The sequence below is a fragment of the Ascaphus truei genome, chromosome 4 (genome assembly GCF_040206685.1).
Source record: "Ascaphus truei isolate aAscTru1 chromosome 4, aAscTru1.hap1, whole genome shotgun sequence".
NCBI classification, from domain to species: Eukaryota; Metazoa; Chordata; class Amphibia; order Anura; family Ascaphidae; genus Ascaphus; species Ascaphus truei.
In genome coordinates, this window is record NC_134486.1 from 413020502 (window position 1) to 413041764 (window position 21263).

Sequence of the window (21263 nt, forward strand, 5' to 3'; positions counted from 1 at the left end):
CAGTAGGACATTGGCTAGTCAAAAAGATGTGCCTCTTTATTGGCCACTCCTGCTCTGTCATAAAGACCGCTTTGCAAACAAGAAACACTGGTACTACCACCTCCAGTCGGAAATTAGATTTAGTTATAGTATCGGCAATGCGAGTTTGAAATAAGATCACACAGAGCGGGTGATTGTCGGTACCGAACAGGGAGAATAAATATAATGTTGAACTCAATTCAAGAATGAAAATGACAGACTCCTGGTGGTAACGAAAGCAGCTTACAAGAACATAGCTAGAAGGTAGAAGGTGCTCATTACCTGTGGTGGTGTTTCTGTATGTAAGGAAGATGCCAGAGCCCATAGCAACGTCCATTTATATATTTTTAAATTGCAATAAATAATTTAGCTTTACAAAAGGAAATGTGGCACGAAAAGCATTGATAGCCTCCCACTACGTATCTCGGCACCATTCCACCATGTCAATGGCCCTGGACACAGCAATCCGTCTCGTTGCATAGAGCTCGTCAAGAAGATCCTTTTGCTTTTAAATGTACTGGATTTGTACCAGGTTCAGGAACTATTTCCACTCACCCTGGAATTTTAGGGAATTGACAATTATTTATTTATTTATAAAATATTTTACCAGGAAGTAATACATTGAGAGTTACCTCTCGTTTTCAAGTATGTCCTGGGATTCAATGGCTTCAAAATGGTTGCTGTGTGGAGGCTATTTTGCAAGTGAGTCCTATTCTCTTTCATTGAAGTACAGTATCGCACATTCCATTTTTTAGGAGAGTCTCCTCCCCTACAGATGTAACAAATATTATTGTACCGATTATCGCACGATTATCGCACGATAATCGCATTAACTCTGCCACAATGTTTAACGCACAATTTACTGAGGCACCATGGAAACTAATCAAAGTTGGTGACAACTTTGCGCTTTTACCCCAAACTAATCACACAAGGTCCCATGCATATAACAATACAGTGTTGCTTCAAATAAATGTCCTAGTTTAGTCTTATGTAAATCTATATTACTTTGTGACCAAGTCTATTCGAAAGTAAAAACAGAATTGCTCCTTAAGAAATGTAACATTCAGCACATTACAGCCATATAATGCTTTGAAAAACAAACATCTGAATGAAAGGAAATCTTTATGAAGAAGGTATTTTGTTTTGTTGCGCGGGGGGGGGGGGGGGGCGGAGAAATTCTAAGGAAAGTCTGATATAGAAAGCCGCCTGTCACTGTTAATCTCAGGTAAATCATTCCAACAGCCTACCACATACTGCGGCTATAAAATAAAATAATAAGAAAGGACGCATATTAAACTAGCAACAATGGCCAAGGAAAGGGAATATTAATGGTCCACTTACTGGATAAAAACCTGCGGGATATAAATCTTTTTTCGCATTTTAATCCACAGACAACTAAAACCCTTGCACAGTTTCCTAGTTTGCAGATAATAGATGCCTCACTTGTTTTTTTGGGGCTTCGTAATATAGCCACAATGATACGTTTGCAAAGACCTCCTTTGTAACCCCATAATGTCCACCACACCGGTCTCATTTGTGCTGCATTATTTTCACAGACATCTTTAAGACCTTGATCAACTGCAGAAAAATCATTTTGCACCTGGATTTTCATAGTTCTGGAACTAAATCAGAAAACTATAAACATATCTTAGATTATAAACATTGAGATCAGTAGGTTATGTGTTTTCCCAGTTTGCGCAACTCAACATTTTTCTAGTTTCAGCTGCATCGTTATTCGTTCAACTCTCCTGCATTGAAGAACATCTAACATCTGACCCCTCCTAGCAAAGCTCTTCAGTCCTCACCAGCGCACATGGTTTGCGTTAAAGGCGTACCTGAGTCGCAGGATCTTTTGGTTGGCGTGGTTAGCGCGTTGTGAGCTGTATCTGTGCAAGGTCCACCTGGGAACAGAGAAACAGACGTAAGAATCGGACTTCAACACAGATTAATGAAACGAGTCGGGTCTGTTCTGGTGCACACCTCAACATACAGGCAGTCCTCGGTTATCCGACACAATGCGTTACTCAAAATGGCGTTGGCTAGCGAAACGTAAAGCGAAACACATTTTCCCATAGGAACACTGTTTAAATGAAAGGTTCCGCTCCTGAAGGCATTTTTAACACTAAAATACACCAAATATTTTACGCAGGCAATAAGATATGCAGCACACACAAATTATATAGTGTATATACTATATTATATATATAATATAACATAATATATTATATAGTATAATATTATATAGTATAATATAATATTATATAATATTATATTGTATAATATATATATACGCTCTTCGACGCTTTGCAACGTTGTTTATGTGTATGTGTGAATATATATATATATATATATATATACACATACACACACACACACACACACACACACACACACACACACACACACACACACACACACACACACACAACGTTGCAAAGCGTCGTAAGAGCGTTGGATAAGCCGTTTTAGCGTTGTAAAAATGAACATAGGTATGCATTGCATAGCGTTGGATAAGCCATTCGTTGTAAAACGAGGACCGCCTGTATAATGACTGAAATTTTATAAGACAAGTGTGTTGTCAATCGGAAAACCTGCAGGTAAAGGCTCAATACTGTTTGCGATAGATATTGATAGAATTAAATGGCCGTTCTTCATTGATGTAGGTGTCCTAAAAAAAAAAATCCAGGTCCTAAAATATGAGTCACTTGAAAGAATTAACAGCATTTAAAACAAATAACCAACTATTTGTCTAGTGTAGTGTTACAGGCTCATTAAATAACACACTATCAATGAAAAGACCTGTCACATTTACAATACATGCAGATTTGGTTGAAGGAAACAGACTTTCTGCAATATCTGCTGTAATAAAAATGGTGGGGGAGAGTACTTTAATCAATCTGGTACTTCAGGGGTTAACGTTGGTTAGAAATTATCTCTGAGGCCCACTAAATGTGAAATGTGTGTAGTTTAGAAGTCTGGGGACGATAGCCAGTTCCTGGGCTGTCAGCCTCAAATAAATCATTACATTTAAATATCCCATGTGCATCACAGACAGAGGTGGCAAACAGGTCACCACTTAGTTGGAGGATTATTAAACATGTGGATATCATGTGATGACATCTATTCTGAATAATAACAGGTACATATTTTGGCATTGTTGCAATAAGACGAATCAAATGAGGCCACACTCTTCATGATTAAGGGGGGGTCAAAGACAGATAACTTTCTCCTGTGAAAATAGTGTTAAGGTGTAAAAATAAATGTAGGCGTGCATGTGGAGAGCACAGACGCAACCGCCAAGATGGCGTATTCGGGAAATTAAGTTATGAGGTTCTTCCATATATTTAGTCAGACTTTAAACGTTAAGAACGGTTGTTTTTTCTTTCTTCTAAGTCGTAAAACTGTCAACCCAGTCGCTGATTTAAGGCAGGGGTGGCTTATGGTGTTATCAATGAAGGAAAGTTAGAATAAAAAGCCCTACTTTTTCATTATAAATGTGAATTTCACAAGGGGTGTGTTTTGGACACGTGACCTCTCTGGGACAGGACCTATGGCATATGATAACGTATTGTATAGGGATTTGTGTTTGTTTTATCCTTTTATTTTAAGAAACTGTTCTGCATTTATTGTAACTGTACTGTATGTTCTTGTAATAATCGTTTTCTGCTATCTAAGCACGGTATATATATAAAACAATCTTTAGTAAGTGATGCTTTGGGCGCTGAATTAACTGTTTTTACGCTCTGGAGAGAGTATTTACATTTTCGGACACATTTTGCTACAACAGATGTGTGTGTGTTAAGTGCATAATTTTCTTTGTTAATAAACAGAGACCAGAAGCACTGTATGTTTTTCTAATATCTTTTACCTAGGGTGGTGGCAGAGGATAGATATGATTGCAACCAAGTAAAGGGTAAATATTAACTCATTGTGCAGGAGATAGGTGAGTTGGATAGAGTAGCCGTGGGTAGTAACCCTGGTTGCATATCTGAGTCACGTGCTCACAAGTGTGCTGTCCGTGACAGATGGTATATTGGGACAGTGAGGGGAGATATTACACATTTGAGGGACCTATGCAGAAACTGAAATAGCTGAGTATTAACCTTTGTCCCATATACAGGTCACGGGTGTGCCGTACGCAACTCCACTGAACAGGACTGTATCACAAAGAATACCTTTGGGAAATCACAACCTATAGGTAACTGCTTTTACATAGACAAACACTACGTTTCTTCAGAATTTCACAACAAAGTATAACAAAAGGGTGAAAGAAAGTACAGACCATGTGTACTTTGCTCTATAAAAAAAAAAAAAGATGCCAAGAATGGATCTTTTACAGCTTTTAACAGTTCCTAAACCGCGGGCATTGAATGGGTTAAAGCTGTTTCCACCCTCGCTGTAAGTAAAAGCATTGACAGGGAGCGATCTATCCGCCACGTGCAGTCACTTCACATCGTCACAACGAGATGAAATCGCCGACTTGCGTTTGTGCAGATGGTGAGAGGAATAGATCCAGCATGGGGAATACACCGGTACAAACGATCTGATCCGATAATAGATGCAGCTCTCTCAACATGTGGACGGGAGGATTATGTTCTTGGAATGAGCAGAGAGCCAGACGTGGAATGCAAATTGCCTAACGAGGCACCGGGAGGAGTGAGGAGTTTGTTTCTAGCTGGGAGATTGACATCATTCATTATTAATGCTCATGCTGAGGAGATTTGCCGGGCCACCCCTACAGAGGAACTTACCTGAAATACACCAGCCCCCTCACCTGATTCTGACTCGTGATGTATTGCTGTAGCTGTATTGGTCCTGGGGAGGCCCTTGCATTTCATGTGGTCGCTCTTTTTCCGGTACATTCCCTTTGGAACATGGAGGTTTCAAGACCACAACATTTTCCACCAGAAGAGTAGAATTTAGTGGTCACCTCCGTTCATATCCCTTTAGAAATTATGATTTATTGTGACACACATGCCATGCTTAAAAGTTATTCATCATTTATAACAGGGGTGGGCAACTCCAAAAGGGCCACCAACAGGCTAGGTATTAGGGATATCCCTGCTTCAGCACGGGTAGCTCAATCAGTGGCTCAGTCATTTTGACTGCACCCCCTGTGCTGAAGCAGGGATATCCTTAAAACCTGACCTGTTGGTGGCCCTTGATTTATACATTTATATAGAAAAAGAGATGAAAAAATCCCTTGCTAAATGGTTGCTAGATCTACTGCATGTATAAATCTAACAACCGATATGGCACCTAAAGTTATATACCCAAGATACACTACCCACCTCCCCCTTGGTGACACGGGGTTCAACTATTGGGGGCAGGAGACGGTCCATTGGACAGGGATACTCATAGCTACGTAAAACCGACGAAAGAAGAGCCCATGAATACATTACGTGAGGGGTAACGGGGGAGGTACGGATCGTATTATCTATGGTTCATTTCCATTCTTACACGATTAAGCAATGTAAACAATGAACCCTCATTGAATTCCCTATATACAACACACACACACACACACACACACACACACACACACACACATATATATATATACACAACACATACACGCACACGCACATACACACACACACACACACACACACACACACACACACACACACACACACACACACACACACACACACACACACACACACACATATATATACATACACACATACACATATATATATATATACACACACACACACACACACACACACACACACACACACACACACACACACACACACACACACACACACAATGTGATATTGAGAAGTAGACCGTTATTTATAGAAGCATTGTTATTGAAAATATGTCAATAGATAGGTGTAACAAACTCAGCTACAGCCAATTACCCAAAAAGTGAAAACGTGACATATTTTCATCCTGTAAAAGACGAATCTTTGCGTTTGCACATTCTGCTGTGAAATTCTTGCGTATCGCCTTTCCCCTTTATCTGTTTGCAAGGTCATCACCGGAAAATAACACCAAATATTTACCATGGACAGGTCACCTGTATTTTCTAGAACAGGGGGCTCAACTCCAGTCCTCAAGCCTCCCCACCACCCCCGCCCAACAGGTCAGGTTTTCAGGATATCCCTGCTACATCACAGGTGGCTCAATCAGTGGCTTAATCTTCAACTGAGCCACCTGTGCTGCAGCTGGGATATGCTGAAAACCTGACCTGTTGATGGGCCTTGAGGACTGGAGTTGCCCACCCCTGCAATAATAGACACATGCATTTATTCTAAAGAAAAGAAAATTCAAACACCATACAAATAGTTTGTGTGACTGATTATTATATTCCTTGACACAATAAAGCAGCAGGATTCAACGCTATCTGCTATCACATAACTGCAAGGACAGGAGGACGGTGCATCTGGGCAGAAACAATTGCAAAATGAGTGTAAAGGCAAACTCCCCCCCCCCCCCCCCTCCCCCACCCATCCTCCACCGGGGGACCTGGGCAGATTTGCACACTGGAAACTTCTCTTCTCTGTAGCAGTATTTTTAAGCTGATCTGCAAATCAATGCTGGCCCGTTCCCAACCCATCCATCGTTCCCTCGTCACGCACACACTCTCTGGAGATCTTGTTAAGCCAACGGGCCACCTCAATGTATTCACTGCATAACCGGGAAGCGCGGATTTGACTGCGGACGACGGGTTAAGATAAATGGCTCGCCCGCGTAACCGCCTCTCGTGCTATGCTGCAGCTTTGCTAATTGGACGGCGTCTGAAACAGGGAGACAAATTAAAGCTTCTGTTTAACACAGCCTGCAGGATCAGGTAGAGTCATAGACAGGTAACGCAACCACCGAGAGTGTAACGCGGCCCTCACTAGGAGCCACTACCTGAGTGACCGAGCAACAGCTGTGATAGATTTGTGTGTGTGTGTGTGTATATATATATATATATATATATATATATATATATATATATATATATATATATATATATATATATATATATATATATATGTGTAAATAAATATAAAAGTAAAATCAGCGCTAGGACTTGCACAATTGGTGAAATTGTATTTAAAAATAATGTGCAAAAATAATTAATTGATATAATGCAAATCAAGTATTGAAAAAGTATATTGTGCCTGTAGGATGCAGCTCTAATTAGGATATGCCTATCCAAAGAATATCGAAAGAGAGAAAAAAAGCGCAATCCCACATAGCAATTGAAAATATAGGGAAAATTTATTGTAAAACAACAAAGGCTTGGTTACTGGACATAAATACTAAAAATACACAGACAATAAATGTATATATAACAAACAATTAGAGGGGTAATCCAAGATAAAAATAAATTGGTAAAATACCAAATAAAATGTCCAAAAAGTCTATTGTGGAGGAGTGTATTGCAGATGATGAATCACTTGTAGCATAGAATAGCAAATAGAGGAGAGTAAAAAAAAAGCTGTGTGTGCTGAGCACGCGCATAGTAAGTGAAACTTCTTTGACTTTTGTCACAGAAATTGTATTTGTATTGGTGATGTTTTAATTAAAAATCAAAATACAATTTCATTGACAAAACGCAAATAAATTTGACTTAGAACATGCGTACACATCCCTTGTATTTGCACTAAGCGTGAATTCCTCGTGTGTGTGTGTGTGTGTGTGCGTGACAGTGTGACTGTGCGTGTGACGGTGCGTGTGACTGTGACTGTGCGTGTGACTGTGTGACTGTGCGTGTGACTGCGTGACTGTGCGTCTTACTGTGTGACTGTGTGTGACTGTGCACGTGACAGTGCGTGTGCGCGTGACAGTGCACGGTGCACGTGACAGTGCGTGTGCGCGCGACTGACTGTGTGCGCGACTGACTGTGTGTGTGTGTGCGACTGACTGTGTGTGTGTGTGCGTGTGACTGTGTGTGTGTGCGTGTGACTGTGCGTGACCATGTGCGTGTGCGTGTGTGTGTGACCGTGTGCGTGCGTGTGACCGTGTGACCGTGTGACGTATGCGCAGCCCCCCTGCACCTCACACATCCCCCTAACCTATTCACAGTCAGTGTGTGTATGTGTCAGTCAGTGTGTGTGTGTGTGTGTGTGTGTCAGTCAGTGTGTGTGTATGTGTCAGTGTGTGTGCATGTGTGTCAAGTCAGTGTGTGTGTGTGTGTGTGTATATATATATATGTATGTGTGTGTTTCTGTCACTGTATGTGTGTCTCTCTTTCTGTGTCCTGCCCCCTCTCTCCTGACTCGCCCCCCCCCTCAAAGGCAGGCAGAGCTGCGGACCCGCGGCGGCTCTGCCTGAGACTCTCCTCCCCCCCCCCCCCCCTCACAGACAGGCAGAGCTGCGGATCCGCGGCGGCTCTGCCTGAGTCTCTCCTCCTCCCCTCACACCCCCTTACAGACAGGCAGAGCTGCGGACCCGCGGCGGCTCTGCCTGAGTCTCTCCTCCTCCCCTCACACCCCCTTACAGACAGGCAGAGCTGCGGATCCGCGGCGGCTCTGCCTGAGTCTCTCCTCCTCCCCTCACACCCCCTTACAGACAGGCAGAGCTGCGGACCCGCGGCGGCTCTGCCTGAGACTCTCCTCCCCCCCCCCCCCTCACAGACAGGCAGAGCTGCGGATCCGCGGCGGCTCTGCCTGAGTCTCTCCTCCTCCCCTCACACCCCCTCACAGACAGGCAGAGCTGCGGACCCGCGGCGGCTCTGCCTGAGACTCTCCTCCCCCCCCCCCTTACAGACAGGCAGAGCTGCGGACCCGCGGAAGCTCTGCCTGAGACTCTCCTCCTCCCCTCACACCCCCTCACAGACAGGCAGAGCTGCGGACCCGCGGCGGCTCTGCCTGAGACTCTCCTCCCCCCCCCCTTACAGACAGGCAGAGCTGCGGACCCGCGGCAGCTCTGCCTGAGACTCTCCTCCTCCCCTCACACCCCCTTACAGACAGGCAGAGCTGCGGATCCGCGGCGGCTCTGCCTGAGACTCTCCTCCTCCCCCCCCCCCTTACAGACAGGCAGAGCTGCGGACCCGCGGCGGCTCTGCCTGAGACTCTCCTCCTCCCCTCACACCCCCTTACAGACAGGCAGAGCTGCGGACCCGCGGCGGCTCTGCCTGAGACTCTCCTCCCCCCCCCCCCCCTCACAGACAGGCAGAGCTGCGGATCCGCGGCGGCTCTGCCTGAGACTCTCCTCCTCCCCCCCCCCCCCCTCACAGACAGGCAGAGCTGCGGACCCGCGGCGGCTCTGCCTGAGACTCTCCTCCCCCCCCCCCTCACAGACAGGCAGAGCTGCGGACCCGCTCAGTCAGCGGGACGCAGGAAAGCGGAGGTAGGGAGGAGAGAGGCTGTGCGGCATGGCAGCGGCCGTTAGGAGCGGCGGCTATCGCGGTTTGTGGGGGGTGTGGGGCTCGGGGGGGGGGGGGGGGTGTGGGGCTCGGGGAGGGGGTGTGGGGCTCGGGGGGTGGGGGGGGGTGATTAGGAGCGGCGCCGGTGGCTATCGCCGCCGCATCTGATTTGTGGAGCGGGTGTGATGTCAGTGTTGGCGCCGGGCTGAGCCAGAACACAGCCCGGCCTCAACTGCCAGCACTGACGTCACATCCGTTTAATTTCTGTCTCCACAATTCTTTTTTGCCCCATCACGAATGAGGTGCCACTAAGGAAGTTTCACTTCAAAAAGCCGTGTATATTATCAGTAGTGGGCTGAAAGATAAACTCCGTATTGAAAAGGTTGCTGAAAGATGACAGGCAGGGCAGATGTAGGGAATAAAGGAACGATCTCACCAGATAGTGTAGAGGGGTAGAGGAGGGCATAGTGAGAGATTAGGGCTAAGATGTAAGGAGGGGCAGAGGAGGGCATAGTGAGAGATTAGGGCTGAGATGTAAGGAGGGGCAGAGGAGGGCATAGTGAGAGATTAGGGCTGAGATGTAAGGAGGGGCAGAGGAGGGCATAGTGAGAGATTAGGGCTGAGATGTAAGGAGGGGAGTGTATAGCCTTACAAGTGAGGAGAATTTTGAAAGTAATACCGGATTTAATAGGAAACCAGGAGAGTGAATTCAGCAGAGGAGACGCCAAGAGATTTAGGAGAAAGTAAATGGATTCTTTTTTTTGAGGCGGGAAGGCCGGACAGCAGGAGGTTACAGTAGTTGAGACGGGAGAGAATGCTATGAAGATGTATTTTCTCAGAGTTAAAGGCCTAACATTGAAAAGCGCCTCTTTGATTATGAAACAAATTAAAGACAGAAGAGATGTGCTATAGATTCCCCTTTGTTTTAATACAGGGTGGTGAGTCAGGCTGCACAAACGGCCTTATTCTATATCCGCCGCCGGAGCGACCAACCGCGCCGTTAGCGGCTTCAATTCCCAGTGTACTTCAACAGGGATTGGTGTCAGAAAAAGGATCGCACGGCTGCGCTGGCCAAAATAAAATTACCCCCTAATAAGGACAGTGAGCAAGTACTACTGCAGGGGAGGCCAACTCCAGTCCTCAAGGGCCACCAACAGGTCAGGTTTTCAGAATATCCCTGCTTCAGCACAGGTGGCTCAATCGGTCCCTGCAGCAGCACAGGTGGCTCAGTCAAAGACTGAGCCACTGATTGAGCCACCTGTGCTGAAGCAGGGATATCCTTAAAACCGGACCTGTTGGTGGCCCTTGAGGACTGGAGTTGGCCTCCCATGTAATACTGCATATACAGCCCAGAAGAATCATGCAAAACGCCCTGTGCAATGACACGTCATAACTGGCGGGATCCGCCTCTCGTGAAGGGGCTTAAACGGTCTGTAGAACTACAACACTTTGCTGAATAATCTGCATTTATTCTCACATCAGGCCTTGCCAGTCTCTATGGTTCTGTTTCCTGACAAAGAAGAAGAAAGAAGAGAGACCAGGGTGGAGTATTTTGCCGCTTGGGGAGTACATCGCCCTCCATCTCCAACGGACGATCTGACAGCAAACGGGTGAAGGACCCAGGAAATGGGACCTCACAAGGTCAACAAACACCAGGTTCTGCCATGGGGCTCGTTCTGGGCTGGAGAGACCACCGGGGCAGCTGGAGAGACCACCGGGGCTGCTGGAGGATACCACCGGGGCTGCTGGAGGATACCACCGGGGCTGCTGGAGGATACCACCGGGGCTGCTGGAGGATACCACCGGGGCTGCTGGAGGATACCACCGGGGCAACTGGATAGACCACCGGGGCTGCTGGAGGATACCACCGGGGCTGCTGGAGAGACCACCGGGGCTGCTGGAGAGACCACCGGGGCTGCTGGAGGATACCACCGGGGCTGCTGGAGGATACCACCGGGGCTGCTGGAGGATACCACCGGGGCTGCTGGAGAGACCACCGGGGCTGCTGGAGGATACCACCGGGGCTGCTGGAGGATACCACCGGGGCAACTGGATAGACCACCGGGGCTGCTGGAGGATACCACCGGGGCTGCTGGAGAGACCACCGGGGCAGCTGGAGAGACCACCAGGGCTGCTGGAGAGACCACCAGGGCTGCTGGAGGATACCACCGGGGCTGCTGGAGGATACCACCGGGGCTGCTGGAGGATACCACCGGGGCTGCTGGAGATACCCCCGGGGCTGCTGGAGGATACCACCGGGGCTGCTGGAGAGACCACCGGGGCTGCTGGAGAGACCACCGGGGCTGCTGGAGAGACCACCGGGGCTGCTGGAGGATACCCCCGGGGCTGCTGGAGGAGACCCCCGGGGCTGCTGGAGGAGACCCCCGGGGCTGCTGGAGGATATCCCCGGGGCTGCTGGAGGATACCCCCGGGGCTGCTGGAGGATACCCCCGGGGCTGCTGGAGATACCCCCGGGGCTGCTGGAGGATACCCCCGGGGCTGCTGGGGGATACCACCGGGGCTGCTGGAGAGACCACCGGGGCTGCTGGAGAGACCACCGGGGCTGCTGGAGGATACCACCGCGGCTGCTGGAGGATACCACCGCGGCTGCTGGAGGATACCACCGCGGCTGCTGGAGGATACCCCTGGGGCTGCTGGAGAGACCACCGGGGCTGCTGGAGAGACCACCGGGGCTGCTGGAGGATACCCCCGGGGCTGCTGGAGGATACCCCCGGGGCTGCTGGAGATACCCCCGGGGCTGCTGGAGGATACCCCCGGGGCTGCTGGAGGATACCCCCGGGGCCGCTGGAGGATACCCCCGGGGCTGCTGGAGGATACCCCCGGGGCTGCTGGAGGATACCCCCGGGGCTGCTGGAGATACCCCCGGGGCTGCTGGAGATACCCCCGGGGCTGCTGGAGATACCCCCGGGGCTGCTGGAGATACCCCCGGGGCTGCTGGAGATACCCCCGGGGCTGCTGGAGATACCCCCGGGGCTGCTGGAGATACCCCCGGGGCTGCTGGAGGATACCCCCGGGGCTGCTGGAGATATCCCCGGGGCTGCTGGAGATACCCCCGGGGCTGCTGGAGATATCCCCGGGGCTGCTGGAGATACCCCCGGGGCTGCTGCAGCCTCAGCACTAATGAGATCTCTGAATCAAAACGGACTTGTCAGGCGGCTAGAAAGTGGCGGCCGTTCTATGATCAACAGCGTTGGCCGCGACTTTCATAAAGATTTCTGTGCACGATATTAAACAGGGGAGCTCACCCAATACCAGCCTCCGTCTGTAGATTTATAGGGCTTTCAAAACTCTCTTAATTAACATGACATTTACATAACAGTAGCTCATTAATTTCAGCCTACAGGCACCATGGGCTAATTAGCAATGCATTACCCCTTTTAAAACAGGTTGTCAAACTTGTTCTATTATCAACATCATCATCGCCAGTACGTTAATGATTTACTTTTCCTGCACCAAATGTGTCTTATTAACCCTTTCACAGCCGGATTCCTGGCACCCTGGGGCACGGGCGAGGGTTTCGCAGCAGCAATGCACCCTGTTCTGCTTTTGCAGCACCCCTTCTCAAGCTCAGCGCAGGCTCCCCAAAATGTAAGATCTATTCTCCAAACCGGCCGCTAAGGCCACCAGTATAGAAAGGCACGCCATCTTTTATATAGGCGGTTGGACAAGTAGTCTAGGACGTTTCGGCGCGGTCATATCACCATGACGATCAGCCGCAGGGTACAGGTATCCGCCGGCCGTTTCACCACGAAGGTCAGAGTATAATCTTAACCCTTTACCGCTAAATCGGACCCCTAACCATAAAAAACCTAAACTCTGTACTCTAACCCGTTAACCCCTTACCTTAACCCTGTATCCTAAACCCCTAAAATTAATCCCAAATATGAACACTAATTCCTCTAACCACTTAATTTGGTAATCCCGCCTCTAGCCATTTACCATCGTAATCCCGCCTCTAGCCATTTACCGTTGTAATCCCGTCTCTTGCCACTTACCTTGGTAATACCGCCTCTAGCCATTTACCGTTGTAATCCCGTCTCTTGCCACTTACCTTGGTAATACCGCCTCTAGCCACTTACCTTCGTAATCCCGCCTCTAGCCACTTACCTTGGTAATCCCGCCTCTAGCCACTTACCTTCGTAATCCCGCCTCTAGCCACTTACCTTGGTAATCCCGCCTCTAGCCACTTACCTTGGTAATACCGCATCTAGCCATTTACCTTTGTAATCCCGCCTCTAGCTACTTAGTGGCTAGCTGTACCCTGTAGTCAGATGGCCGCGCCGAAATGTCCCATTCCGCTGGAGAAATGCTGACCACAGAAGGCCACATTGTCCCCTCCGGACAAGTACTTTTGCCTGACGTATACACCCCCTGAAATCCCGGGACCCCCGAGTAATTGGTGGTCCCCCCGGCGCAGGCAATGACAGTGTGCTGGTTACTGTGTTTATGTACAGCTCCAGTTTCCTGTAACCTGGGCTAGAACAAGACCACCATCGCCCGTATGATCAGGTGTGGGAAGCATTGTGTTACTGGCCACTCAGGTAGCACAGAGGCTAAGGATGGTTCTTTATCACTTAAAAACAACCGTTTTGTGACTTCTAAATTACCAAAGGAAACTGTTCCTATGTTTAGTTTTGATGAAAGTTGTGTTTGTTGGTGTATTGTGTCACACTGTACACACTGTACACATGCAGCACACACTTCATTCCATTTGTTGGCCCTATAACATTATTGTAAAGTTACGGGATTTCTAATCCACGCTGCTTGATTATTTTTTTATACTTTGGAAGTATGTTGATCCGGGATACACTCCCTCGTCTCCTAGCATGATAGGGACCGGGGTGGGGTGTTACCGGAATACACGGGTGGTCTAATTGGGGGGGGGGGAGGGGGTTGGCCACTCTAGGACGGTGTTGAGGTGCTACACAGAGGAAAAAAGGTAGAACAATACTGTGGAACTGGAGAAAGAGTCTCTAAAGGTACCTCTTGTTATTCGGAAAAGAAGGGTTCTGTGCAACTGTTCCCCATTATACACCAATTTAAGTGTGCACACTGACAAGAGGTACCTTTGGCGACTTTTTCTCCAGTTCCACAATATTATACACGGGTGGCGTTTTCACTTCCGGGTCAGGTTGCCTTTTTATGCTCTGTATTTCCTTCCCACATCAGTTTGCCCTGACGAAGGTCCCCGTCAGGAGCGAAACGTTAACTCTCTGTATGAATCCACCAACAAACTGATTTGAGTTATTTACCTGTGGTGCTGCATTTTTCCATTTCTGGTCTCTCGGTTACAGATCTGGGTGATGTATTGACCAATAATTCATTTTTCAGGCACACGCCAAAACATACCAAAGATTATTGAGTGAGATGTGAGATAGATATATATCTATATCTATGTAACCCATCTTCCCCCCCCCCGGTCACAGATCGGACCCCCAGGGTGTAATGAGGACTGGCTACATGTCTGTGGGTGGTGCATACCTGCTGGTAACAGGAGGGCCCGAGTCTCCCGCGATGGTATAGGGGACAACAGGGACAGGCTTCTGGGGTTAATGCCTCCATCTTAGCAACGGTGCAGCGCCTCCATCTCTGGCGAGCCCTATAGGGGTAGGGTGAAATCCTCCCAGAGAAGCCCTGGTCTCAGGGCGAGAGATTTCAGTCTCACACAAGTCTCTTTATAAAAGCAGCAATGTCTCTTTATTGTACACAGCTCACAATAGCAGCAGCAGCAGCAATGTACAGGGGATCCTCCTCCTCTCCTTTTCCTCCAGGCTGTACCCCTTCAGGATGGGCTGTATGGAGCTCCAATACTCCCGACACCCACCCAAAGGTGTAGACCTCAAGGTTAGGCTAGCTTTCCCCCCTCACCCCCTGCGCAGGGTGAGGGGCATTGGTCCACCACACTATAGTGCTATCAGCTCTACTAAGTCTGGCCGGTGCTTCTCCTCCAAATGTAAGCCTGCATTCTCTTGCCTCTGATCCCAGGGCAGGCCTCGCTCCTCTCACTCCTATAAACAGGGCTCACTCTAATCCTGACTGTCCAGTCAGGCACTCCAACATTAACTGCCTCTGACAGGATCATGCAACTAAATTTAGACAGCCCCACCCCTCATGATGTCAGCAGGCACCTCCCCTGTGTCTCATGCCTTCCACACAGAGTGAGGGGGCCTACCTCCACCAATCAAGGCAAGGCTTGAAGCGGGGGAAACCCATGATAACTACTGGCCGCCTGCCCTTAGCAGGACTTACACCAGTAGGAGGATAGATATATAGCCCTATTTCTTACCAGGGCTACATCTATATATACATATATACATACACACATACATACACACAAATCTATGGTAAGGCACTCCTATTACTGTAGTTTTAGACCAAGGTGTCACGGACAGATTCTCTGATGCAAATTACAAAAATGTCCTTGGAACTATATCTCTTGGACACTGAATAAAATATTTTTTATGAAAAATTCTAAGTGTTTGGACCTTTTTGCAATATATACACACGCACGCACGCTTCAAACTGGAGTCTTCCCTTGAATTGCACTGTGGTATTCCGAGCTCTGGGAATCCTCTGCAATATTTCATTTTATTTCTGACAGACAGAAATACTTGTACAACAAAACAATATGGTCACTGTTGTCAGCCTCGCACTTACGTCCAATACAAAGACACGTCGTCATCTTGATGTGATGATGTCATGGCTTCCTATTGGGTGACTGGCTATTGTTGATATATTTTTCTTTTTTTTGTTAAGCTCCAAGGAACTCCCCAGTTCAGGAACAGTTAAAAGAAATTGAATTAACACACATACAGAGGTAAAAGGGAAGGTTCACAGTGTAGTGTAGGACCTGCAAATTTGGTCATGCCGTGACGTTTGTATGCAGGCTTATGACGCTTTGGCCAAAGGGTTTAACTAAATAACCAAGAAAATATTATTATTGAAGTATTTAACGTTATACTTATTACTATATATGTTTTGTCAATTGGATGTAGCATTGGCTCCCCTGTCTTTTGTTATATACAGTTAAAAGAAAGAAATAACTTTTCCTGGATGTATTACCACTTTAAATAAATATGAAAATAGCCTTTTTAATCAAACCACTGTTGGTCTACAGAAATGTATTTTCCAGAAGTACCAATAAATGAGCTTTCTAATAAAAACCTGTTCATAATTAGAAATATAAATGCAGCTGAAGGTTTTTCATTTGATGTCTGTTTTACGAAGTGCAAAATATAACTGCCTATAAAATGTGTAACTGATATAGATTTCTCCAAATAGGAGTTAAAACGTTATTATACACTGGTATTCAGAAACCATTTAGTCACAATAGAGAGAGTTGTGGTGGGGTGTGAACGCTATATAGGTTTAATTAAGTATCATATCATTTTCCATGCCAGTTACAAATGGCAGAACTGCGAGGGCTATTAATCTTTTAATCTTAGGGCTATCTTCCCATTAATAAATAGCTAAAATCCGTAATCAACACAGAACTCAAGGTGCAAGTTGACCCCAACACATTTCCTTTGTTAAATCAAAGTTATTTTATTTGTGTTGGCACAATATGGGTATTTACAATACATAGAAATGGCTATAAACTCCTATATTAGCTCCCCCCCCCCCCACACCCCGCTCACTGTGCTCATGAATTTCAATGTGTCCCAGTGTCTGAAGAGGAGACTATACACAAGCTCCTTACACTAAAGCTAAAACAACCAATGTGGGACGGACCAATTGCAATCTATGTTACTATGTCTTAGTTACCTCGGCATTGCAAAAAAAAAATTGCTTCCATAAATCAACCCTATTTTGTCTTCTGGTCAAATTCCTAAGGTGTGGAAAACCACTAGTGTTATCCCGGTCTTCATAAGTTGTGTCGAAAACATTGTCTCCAACTACAGACCTGTCTCTATTCTTCCTATACTATCCAAAGTCATGGAAAATGCGTTCATTCCCAACGAAGCATCTTTTAGAAGAAGTCACATTTTCTTAGTCAATTACAATCTGGCTTTCAACCAAATCGCCACAAATCCCTCCACAGTAACGATTCAGCGTTGAATGGAACATGGACAGTTGACTGGTGCAATATTCCCAGATTTTGCTAATGCTTTTGATACGGTTACCACACTACGATATCAAATAAGCTCTGGCGTTGGACAACATGCTTTAAACTGACATCTCTTATTTACAGCAAGATCCCAACATGTGTCTGTCTCCGGCTTCAACTCTAACCTCGTGGATATTAAGTGTGGGGTCTCCCAAGTCTCTCTTCTGGGGATCTCACCTCTTCCTGCCTCTATAAATAACCTTTTCTCAGTATGTAAGACCACTCCTTTGCATGTATATTCTAATGATACTATCCTGGATGGATGCGGTCCCAGCCTGTCTGCCTTTGAAAATGTTATGCAATTTAATTTTTCAAAGGTTGAAAACGGGATCACTCAAAACACATATTTTTTTTTTTTTTTTAAACATCGACAAAACATGAACTATGGTACTTGGGACTACGGCTACATTTCCAAAACTTCTTACGAAAGAGCTACTGATTAGTACTATCTGCAACACTAACCTTGCCTCAGTTCCTAGCTATCAATACTTGGGTATGTGGCTAGACCTAGCATTTGGTTTGTATATTGACAAACTGACATCCAAAATCTATTCCAAACTGGGTGTACTTTATAGAAATAAATCCTGCCTAAGCCCATTAGTCAGAAAGCGCATCGCACAGCAGATGCTAATGACAATTATTGACTATGGGGATATAGAGTATGGTACAGCACTGCACATTCCCTTATTATTTTAGCAAACTTGACATTCTTTACAACTCAATATGCGTTTTGTCTGATTATGTAACTTCAACACCCACCATTGTGATATCTTAATTGGACTAGGTTGGCTATCCCTGGAGTCCAGACACAACATACATCTTTCCTGTCTCACCTACAAATACTTTCTGGACAAGTTACTCCATTTTCTGAGTAGGCTTCTCACCCTCACTATACACAGCACATATCTACTTATATCCCCCACCAGAAACCTGCTTATCTACTTATATCCACCACCAGAAACCTGCTTATCTACTTATATCCACCCCCAGAAACCTGCTTATCTACTTATATCCACCCGAGAAATCTGCTTATCTACTTATATCCACCCCCAGAAACCTGCTTTTAGTCCCATGGTTTAACATGGAATCCGGGCGCTCTCCCTGCTCACCTCACTGCTAGAACAATTTACCAGTCTCCCAAATCTGCCTCCGGTCACAGTTATTTCAAGAGTTTGTCTGTTTCCCACTTTAAGCATGTTTGTAACCGCAGCTTATAATGTTGTCATCGTTACTGTGGGCCCGGGACATACTTGAAAACGAGAGGTAAGTCAATGTATTTTGTTCCTGGTACAATTATTTTTTAAATGAATAAATACCCTCATTACTGCCAGAGGAGGTGGCATCGCGGGTTACACGTACAGTACCTCTGGCAGCATTTTATACGATTGTGTTTTCACAGATAGTGGAGGAATGGTTTACTTGTAACAATGCTTTTTGATAAATGTATTGGGGTTCGGGAGTGTCAGCTCTTGAGCCCAGTGATTGTTAATGCATTCTGTAAAAATGTGCGACAATAAAGAATTGATGTGTTTTTACCTTTCCAGGTGTGCCAGCAGCAGAGATTGCTGGGCTATGAGTTTCAAGGGGGGGTTTACGGAGAAAGTCTTGTCAGAATGTGTCTAGGTAGCCGGGTTTCGCTTGAAAATGCTTGCGCGACTCACCACTAGGATTCCCTGCTTCAGCACAGACCAGAAAGGTAAATGGGGCATAGGGATGTCTGGTATCCCTGGAACGGTAAACGGGTCCCTAGTTTAAGAGGGGATGCCCAGTTAATGCCCAGGTCACCCAGAACCTGGTATAGGGGTTCTGGTGGTGCTCCAACCATATATAAGGTTGCAAGGAGTTTTAAAGTCCGGTCTAGTGTGTGGGGAATATGGCTAGTAGGAATAAAATGCAAGATTCTTATTGTATTCTAACCAGAAGACTTAGAGAAGTATAAAGTATATATGTTTTATTAAACAGTGTGTTTAAAGTGTGTATACGCTTGTGCACAGTATATGGAGCTGGACTTCCAGGACCAGGTTCCGAGAGACCATTTGGCTACCAACCATGTTGCCTCCCCCCATCCTCACCCCGTCTAGCCCTGAACCCTGTCTACCCCCCCCCCCCCTGCACTGAGCAGCCCTGCCACCTCCCCCATGCACTGCATGGGTCTGCCTCCACCCCCTGCACTGCATGGCCCTTCCTCCTCCCCCCTGCACGGGTCTGCCTCCACCCCCTCCACTGCATGGGTCTGCCTCCACCCCCTGCACTGCATGGGTCTGCCTCCTCCCCCCTGCACGGGTCTGCCTCCACCCCCTGCACTGCATGGCCCTTCCTACTCCCCCCTGCACTGCATGGCCCTGCCTCCTCTCTCCAGCACCGCACGGCACTGCCCTGCCTACTCCCCTTTGCACTGCATGGCACTGCCTCCTCCCCTTTGCACTGCACGGCCCTGCCTCCTCCCCTTTGCACTGCACAGCACTGCCTCCTCCCCTTTGCACTGCACTGCCTCCTCCCCTTTGCACTGCACAGCACTGCCTCCTCCCCTTTGCACTGCACGGCACTGCCTCCTCCCCTTTGCACTGCATGGCACTGCCTCCTCCCCTTTGCACTGCACGGCCCTGCCTCCTCCCCTTTGCACTGCCCTGCCTCCACCCCCTGCACTGCATGGCCCTGCCTCCTCTCTCCAGCACCGCACGGCACTGCCTCCTCCCCACTGCACGGCCCTGCCCTGCCTACTCCCCTTTGCACTGCATGGCACTGCCTCCTCCCCTTTGCACTGCACGGCCCTGCCTCCTCCCCTTTGCACTGCACAGCACTGCCTCCTCCCCTTTGCACTGCACGGCACTGCCTCCTCCCCTTTGCACTGCACAGCACTGCCTCCTCCCCTTTGCACTGCACGGCACTGCCTCCTCCCCTTTGCACTGCATGGCACTGCCTCCTCCCCTTTGCACTGCACGGCCCTGCCTCCTCCCCTTTGCACTGCCCTGCCTCCACCCCCTGCACTGCATGGCCCTTCCTCCTCCCCCCTGCACGGGTCTGCCTCCACCCCCTCCACTGCATGGGTCTGCCTCCACCCCCTGCACTGCATGGGTCTGCCTCCCCCCTGCACTGCATGGGTCTGCCTCCTCCCCCCTGCACGGGTCTGCCTCCACCCCCTACACTGCATGGCCCTTCCTACTCCCCCCTGCACGGGTCTGCCTCCACCTCCTGCACTGCATGGCCCTGCCTCCTCCCCCCCTGCACTGCATGGCCCTGCCTCCTCTCTCCAGCACCGCACGGCACTGCCTCCTCCCCACTGCACGGCCCTGCCCTGCCTCCTCCCCTTTGCACTGCATGGCACTGCCTCCTCCCCTTTGCACTGCACAGCACTGCCTCCTCCCCTTTGCACTGCACGGCACTGCCTCCTCCCCTTTGCACTGCACGGCACTGCCTCCTCCCCTTTGCACTGCACGGCACTGCCTCCTCCCCTTTGCACTGCACGGCCCTGCCTCCTCCCCTTTGCACTGCACGGCCCTGCCTCCTCCCCCCTGCACGGCCCTGCCTCCTCCCCCCTGCACTGCACGGCCCTGCCTCCTCCCCTTTGCACTGCACGGCCCTGCCTCCTCCCCTTTGCACTGCACGGCCCGGCCTCCTCCCCCCTGCACTGCACGGCCCTGCCTCCTCCCCCCTGCACTGCACGGCCCTGCCTCCTCCCCCCTGCACTGCACGGCCCTGCCTCCTCCCCCCTGCACTGCACGGCCCTGTCTCCTCCCCCCTGCACCGCACGGCCCAGCCTCCTCCCCCCTGCACAGCCTCCCCCCCCCCTGCACGGCCCTGCCTCCT

The 21263-nt window shown here is 48.4% G+C and overlaps 1 protein-coding gene across 7 annotated transcripts in view; it reads right to left on the reverse strand.

Annotated features, from left to right (window-relative positions):
• Positions 1 to 21263, reverse strand: part of ZFAND3 (zinc finger AN1-type containing 3) — a 275619-nt gene that overhangs the window by 85279 nt on the left and 169077 nt on the right. For all 7 annotated transcript variants that reach the window (XM_075598780.1, XM_075598781.1, XM_075598776.1 and 4 more), the window contains one exon: positions 1854 to 1919. In XM_075598780.1, the coding sequence (XP_075454895.1) occupies positions 1854 to 1919 (66 nt within the window). The remainder of the gene's footprint in view (positions 1 to 1853; positions 1920 to 21263) is intronic.